The sequence below is a fragment of the Oncorhynchus tshawytscha genome, unplaced genomic scaffold (assembly GCF_018296145.1).
Source record: "Oncorhynchus tshawytscha isolate Ot180627B unplaced genomic scaffold, Otsh_v2.0 Un_contig_15694_pilon_pilon, whole genome shotgun sequence".
Taxonomy (NCBI): Eukaryota; Metazoa; Chordata; class Actinopteri; order Salmoniformes; family Salmonidae; genus Oncorhynchus; species Oncorhynchus tshawytscha.
The window spans coordinates 30,088-36,440 of record NW_024608388.1 but is presented as its reverse complement, the minus strand read 5'-3'; the positions used below and the strand labels follow the sequence as shown (position 1 = coordinate 36,440).

At 41.7% G+C, this 6,353-nt stretch overlaps 1 protein-coding gene across 2 annotated transcripts; it reads left to right on the top strand.

Annotated features, from left to right (window-relative positions):
• Positions 1-1,938: 1,938 nt before the first annotated feature.
• Positions 1,939-6,331, top strand: LOC112237963 (secretory carrier-associated membrane protein 3). 2 transcript variants are annotated; one of them, XM_024406561.2, is made up of 9 exons: positions 1,939-2,564; positions 3,309-3,389; positions 3,651-3,776; positions 4,058-4,178; positions 4,349-4,477; positions 5,021-5,180; positions 5,296-5,397; positions 5,596-5,713; positions 6,024-6,331. In XM_024406561.2, exons 1-9 carry the CDS (start codon positions 2,511-2,513, stop codon positions 6,174-6,176), a joined length of 1,044 nt encoding a protein of 347 aa, XP_024262329.1. In that variant the 5' UTR covers positions 1,939-2,510; the 3' UTR covers positions 6,177-6,331. The 2 variants fall into 2 exon arrangements, with proteins under 2 accessions (XP_024262329.1, XP_024262328.1); XM_024406560.2 differs by having other exon boundaries at positions 4,055-4,178; positions 6,024-6,329.
• Positions 6,332-6,353: the final 22 nt, after the last annotated feature.

Here is a 6,353-nt window from a genome sequence, read left to right as displayed (position 1 = left end):
CAGAATAAATGATTTGAAATAGTAAATGTATAGAGTATACAATTTATTTTATCTTTATTTAACTAGGCAAGTCAGTTAAGAACAAATTCTTATTTTCAATGACTGCCTAGGAACAGTGGGTTATCTGCCACTGGATCACTGGATCAACTGCCAGTGGATCAGATAACAAAATCATAGGTAGCCCATAGGCTGTAAACTGCAGTGAAAAGCCTACGTTGTTTGAACGTTTGAACGTTGTTTGAAGCCTACGTTGTTCAAGAGCCTGGTGTTTCGAATGCATGTTCATTTCGAAATAACTGCATCTAGCCTGCCTGATTGGCCAACCATTTGGATCAATTGTGTTTTTTCTCTCGTTAATTTAGCATACAACGTCTTGCACGTTAGCAAGACAGTAATATTACAGATAGAACAATCTTTGGGGATACGGTGTATTTTGTCATGATACAGTGCATTCGGAAAGTATTCCGACCCCTTGACTTTTTCCACATTTTGTTACGTTACAGCCTTATTCTAAAGGCGATTGTTTTCCCTAATCAATCTACACACTATACCCCAAAATGACAAAACAAAAACAGGTTTAGAAATGTTTGCAAATTTATAAAAATAAATAAATAAACATTTACATAAATATTCAGACGCTTTACTCAGTGAAGGTGCTTTGTTTGGCAGAAATTATAGCCTTGATTCTTCTTGGGTGGGACACTACAAGCTTGGCACACCTGTATTTGGGGAATAGCTCCCATTCTTTTCTGCAGATCCTCTCAAGCTCTGTCAGGTTGGATGGGGAGAGTCGCTGCACAGCTATTTTCAGGTCATTCCAGAGATGTTCAGTCGGGTTCAAGACCGGGCTCTGGCTGGGCCACTCAAGGACATTCAGAGACTTGTCACAAAGCCACCCTTGCATTATCTTGGCTGTATGCTTAGGGTCGTTGTCCTGTTGGAAGGTGAACCTTCACTCCAGTCTGAGATCCTGAGTGCTCTGGAGCAGGTTTTCATGAAGGATCTCTCTGTGCTTTGCACCGTTCATCTTTCCCTCGATCCTGACTAGTCTCCCAGTCCCTGCCGCTGAAAAACATGGAGAACGTGGAGTGCTGCAGAGATGGTTGTCCTTCTGGAAGGTTCACCCATCTCCATAGAGGAACTCCAGGCGGCCAGCTTTAAGAAGAGTCTTGGTGGTTCCAAACTTCTTCGATTTAAGAATGATGGAGGACACTGTGTTCTTGGGGACCTTCAATGATGCAGATATGTTTTGTTACCCTTCCCCAGATCTGTGACTCGATACAATCCTGTCTCTGAGCTCTACAATTCCTTTGACCTTATGGTTTGGTTTTTGCTCTGACATCCACAGGTTTGTGCCTTTCCAAATTGTGTCCAATATATTGAATTTACTACAGGTGAACTCCAATCAAGTTGTAGAAACATCTCAAGGATGATCAATGGAAACAGGATGCACCTGAGCATAGCAAAGGGTCTGAATACTTATGTAAATATGGTATTTCTGTTTTGTATTTTATTTAAATTTGCCAAAATAAAATAGATTGATGACGATTTTTTAAATACATTTTAGAATAAGTCTGTAACGTAACATAATGTGGAAAAAGTTAAGGGGTCCCTTACAAAAAAAAAGATTGCAGTCAGAGTGCAGTATATAGCTGGAGTATGTTGCAAAAACTGCGTGTAAAAGAACACCGTTTTTTTACTGCAGTAATTTTGCCGTGTATCTGCAGTTACTTTGCAGTTATTACGTCCAAAATCCCACAGTTGACTGTAGTTACTGCACTTTCACTGCAGTTTCAAAACGGCAATCTTTTTTTGTAAGGGGTCTGAACTTTACGAATGCACTGTACATCAGCTAATAGAAGCGTTCGAAAATGCGGTGGGTATCATTTTGGCCACTCACAAAAGCACACGCCCCCTCACTTCGCACGTGCTTCTTCTGTCACCGCAGTCACATGATATTACTTCCTGGGTCACGTTCGTTTGTACAGCGGCCAATTTTTGCAGGCAATAACAAAGGGAATCCACCAAAAGAAATTCTATTGAAGGAGAAACGGCTTTAACTGATAAACAAGGATATAGCTAGCCAAGTCAATTAAATAAATAGATACACATTTTCGACAATATCCTGACAGATTGTGGCAACGTTTTAGGTTGATAACAGAACGAGGACAGCGTTCTTGCTATGATGTGAGCTTTCTAGCTAGGTTACAGTTGTGTTATATTTGGCAATACATCTTAAACTGACATCTATTAATAACCGGTTAGTTAGACGATGACACTCCTGATACAGCCATAACATCTGAACTGTTATTTTGTTGTTTTAAGCTAGGGAGGGGCTGTGGCTTGCTACTGCTAGCTAGCTAGCTAGCTAACCAAGTCAGCAGAAAATAACTAGCTAGATAGCCAACAGCCTGTTTCCAGTTATTTCAGAGGCTAACTGTTAGCCTAGTGTCAGTAGTTTTCTATTTGAACAGAGTAGGCAGGGCATACACAATTTCTGTTAAAAAAAAATGTCAAAATACACAAGTTTTTCGGAACCAGGCGACGCCCACAACCCATTCCAGGTGATATTGTTTATCCCATGTGTAACTAACTCTGTGTTGTTGTTTTTGTCGCACTGCTATGCTCTATCTTGGACAGGTCGCAGTGTAAATGAGAACTTGTTCTTTACATTTTTTTATTGTACCTTTTATTTGACTAGATAATTCAGTTAAGAACAAATTCTTATTTTCAATGATGGCCTAGGAACAGTGGGTTAACTGCCTTGTTCAGGGGCAGAACTGGCCTACCTGGTTAAATAAAGGTGAAACATATGTATTTGTGTATATATATATATATATATATGAAATGCAAACGGCAAATATTTAGCTACTGTTATTTTATTCATTTAGCTACAATTTTGATGAAAAAGGTGTTTGATGTTTCGCCTGTTGCAGTAATGTAATAGCAGACATGCTGTTACTTATGACATGTGATGCTGCTTTCTCCCTGCTCTAACCCAGGCTATTCAAAGAATCTATTTAGTAGCTGTACATTAAAACATGTTCCAAAGGGCTCATTGAATGAAAGCTGCCCTATTGATACTTATGTGATCAAGGCTACTTCCCAAATGTGACCCTATTCCCTACATAGTGTACTATTTTTGAAAGTACTGAACCATATAGGGTGCCATTAGGATGTAACCCATAGAATTAGCAGGTCGAATAAGATTATATATTAATAGGAATTGAAGAGGATCTCTATGACGTAGCCAGAGAGTGATTGCTTTTATGATGTTCTGTTGGTGATGTTTATCTTGTCTATGTCAGGACCCTGCAGTGACTCAACACAGCAGCAACACTGAGTATGCCACACTGGATCTTTACAACCCATTTGACAATAGAAATGGGGTAAGAGATGTGTAGTTATGTGTTTTTCAGAATACGAATGCTTTGGAGATTAAGTATATGCAGTAATAGTAATGCAGTATGGTTTGTGCTTCAACAGAGTAGCAGGAATGCCACTACATTCCAAGCAATTGGACGTGGTAACATGCCAGGATGCACCACTCTTTTTTTTTGGATATGCTCTAAGCCACTCTTTGTTTGTGATCATTATAAACGTTATTGGTAATGATATAGGTTGAGTTCTTATTCTCATGCACTCTCTAGCCCCCACCACCAGCCTATGCAGCCACCTCCCCATCTGCCCCCCAACCTGTTGTTCCTGCAACAACCCCACCCAGCAGGACTACGCCTACAGAGCCCCGCAACTATGGCACCTCCTTCACCCCCCAGGTACTTGTTCCATATGTATGACACAATTCTCAGGAGTCGCCTGTGCAGGTTCTAGAACAAACCCTATACAGCTATAAATTATACTCATAGACAAGCAAGTCATATCTCTGTGTGATAATTCAATTTCCCCATGTTTATTTACTAGCTTGACATGGAGCACCTGAACTTATCAGACTAATTTCTACTAAATCAAGTTAATCTACTGTATCTACTAAGGTATATGGAGCTATATTCAGCTCTGCATTAAAGCCTGACGTTGTCCTTTTCTCTCTCTTTAGCAGACAGCGGTAAACGCCACCACAGCAGAACTCTTGAAGAAGCAGGAAGAGCTGGAGAAGAAAGCCCGTGAGCTGGAGAGGAGGGAGAGGGAGCTGAACTCATACGCCCTTGGCCCTGGAGCCAGTAAGAGAGTGAGGTGGTGGTGATGATAGAGATTGGTTTGAGAGGAAAAAGTGGATCCAGAAGTCTGATATGAAATGATGGAGGGGGGTGGTGGTTGTGTTAATGAAGGGAAGATCGGAGGTGGGAGGATTACCCTACGCTGGTTCCTAACTGCCTCATCTCTCTGTCAGCTCGTCAGAATAACTGGCCTCCCCTGCCCACTTTCTGCCCTGTGGGACCCTGCTTCTACCAAGACATCAACATGGAGATCAGCCAGAGCTTCCAACACACTGTCTCTATCATGTATTACTACTGGATGTGTGAGTTTCCCTGTCTGTGCCTGGCTGGCTGTCTTTGGCCTTTCTGGTGAAGTCATCTGTAACAAGTAACACTTACATGAAATAATGATGATAGTAATGCTCAGATTAAATGAAAATGTTTAGCAGTTAAGAATGTTACCTAATAGTTAATGACACTGTTAAAAAGTAGAGATTTCTCAAATTAATTTAGACCAATTTAAAAGTGATACATTATAATCAAAAAGTGGACCTGTGTGCAGTCAGTGTACCTTTATCTCTTTATCCTTTTCCCTTCCAATGCAACTTTAAAGTGCTCTAGTATCCAAACTGTAGTTCTGACCTCCTTTTTCTTCTTATTTTGCCTACATACCTATCCATCTCTGGTCTGCATCTCTATAACCTCCATTATCTCCTTTCTCTTTCCCCCCTTTTCTACTCTTCACTCCCTTTCTCCCCCTCACTTTTCATGCTCTCATTCACTCCCCTCTCACTCCCTTGCTCTCCCTCCTCACTTCACCCATCATACGTTCTTCCATTTGTCTTCATTCTCTCCCCTTCTCCCAGTCACTGCCTGCACACTGGCATTTAACTTAATTTCCTACCTGAGTCTGTTCTGTGTGGACACTTCTGGTGGTGTTGGGCTGGGCCTCGCCATCCTCTGGGTCCTCCTCTTCACCCCCTGCTCCTTCGTCTGTTGGTACAGGCCTGTGTACAAAGCCTTCAGGTGCATACTATTGGACAATTTTAATTTAGGGGCTTATCATTACAAAACAGATCTATTTAGATTCCATCTGTTTATATCAGGTTAAGTGAACCTATAAATGCATTTTTCCTTTCAGGAGTGACAGTTCCTTCAACTTCTTCGCCTTCTTCTTCATTTTTTTCATCCAAGTGATTGTCTATGTCATCATGACCATTGGCATTCCTGGATGGGGTTTCAGGTATGTGCCACGAACAAGCCAACCATTGTCTAGGACTATCTTACGACTGTTACAATTACTATTGTAGTTTTACTTAACCTTTTTAATATTGTTAAATCTCCTGTACAGTACATTCCTCACACCTATCCTTCTTCACACGCCCACTATGTCTCTTTTTGTGACTGTCCCTCTCTCTCCTTCCCTCCCGGTTCTGCTCAGCGGCTGGATAGTGAGTCTGGCTGCTCTGAAGACTAGCGTGCCTGTTGGTGTGATCATGATGCTCAATGCCATCCTATTCACTGCCCAGGCTGCCATTGGGGTTGTCATGCTCAAGAGGGTAAACCTGAAATGAAGGCATAGTAGGGAGGGGAACTTAACCTGGTTTAACCAGGCTAAAGTGTATTGTATGCTAGGGCAAATCAGGACAGTGTGGAGTAATTACAGTAGGTAGACAATGGCCTGTTATCAAATATAACATGGTGGAGGAAGGAATAGGATGAGTTTAAATGTATTTGGCTAATGTGTATGTAAACTTCTGACATCAACTGTACATTTTAAAGTGAAAAACAGAGTCTTGGCATCACTCTGTTACCGTGGAATTGCCCTTATGTATCATGTATCAAAGCCTGTCTTCCTCTCCCCTCCAGGTCCACTCTCTGTACAGGCAGACTGGTGCCAGCTTCGTGAAGGCTCAGGCTGAGTTTGCCACTGGAGTGATGTCCAATCAGGCTGTACGCCAGGCAGCTGCCAACGCTACTGCTTCTGCTGCCCAGGGGGCTTTTACTGGGGTGGCTCGATAGTGGGAAGGCAGGCAAGTAGAGCAAGGGAGCTGGTAGGGAGAGAGGGGTAGGTACAGTTGAAGTTGGAAGTTTACATACACCTTAGCCAAATACATTTAAACTCAGTTTTTCACAATTCCTGACATTTAATCCAAGTAAAAAATTCCCTGTTTTATGTCAGTTAGGATCACCACTTTA

What these genes read in the sequence shown, in the direction of transcription:
- LOC112237963 (XM_024406560.2), top strand. Translation starts at nt 2,511, where the DNA reads ATGTCAAAATACACAAGTTTTTCGGAACCAGGCGACGCCCACAACCCA. An exon ending in ATTCCTGGATGGGGTTTCAG is followed by an intron (nt 5,398 to 5,595) that starts GTATGTGCCACG and finishes GGTTCTGCTCAG; the next exon opens with CGGCTGGATAGTGAGTCTGG. An exon ending in GGGTTGTCATGCTCAAGAGG is followed by an intron (nt 5,714 to 6,023) that starts GTAAACCTGAAA and finishes TCTCCCCTCCAG; the next exon opens with GTCCACTCTCTGTACAGGCA.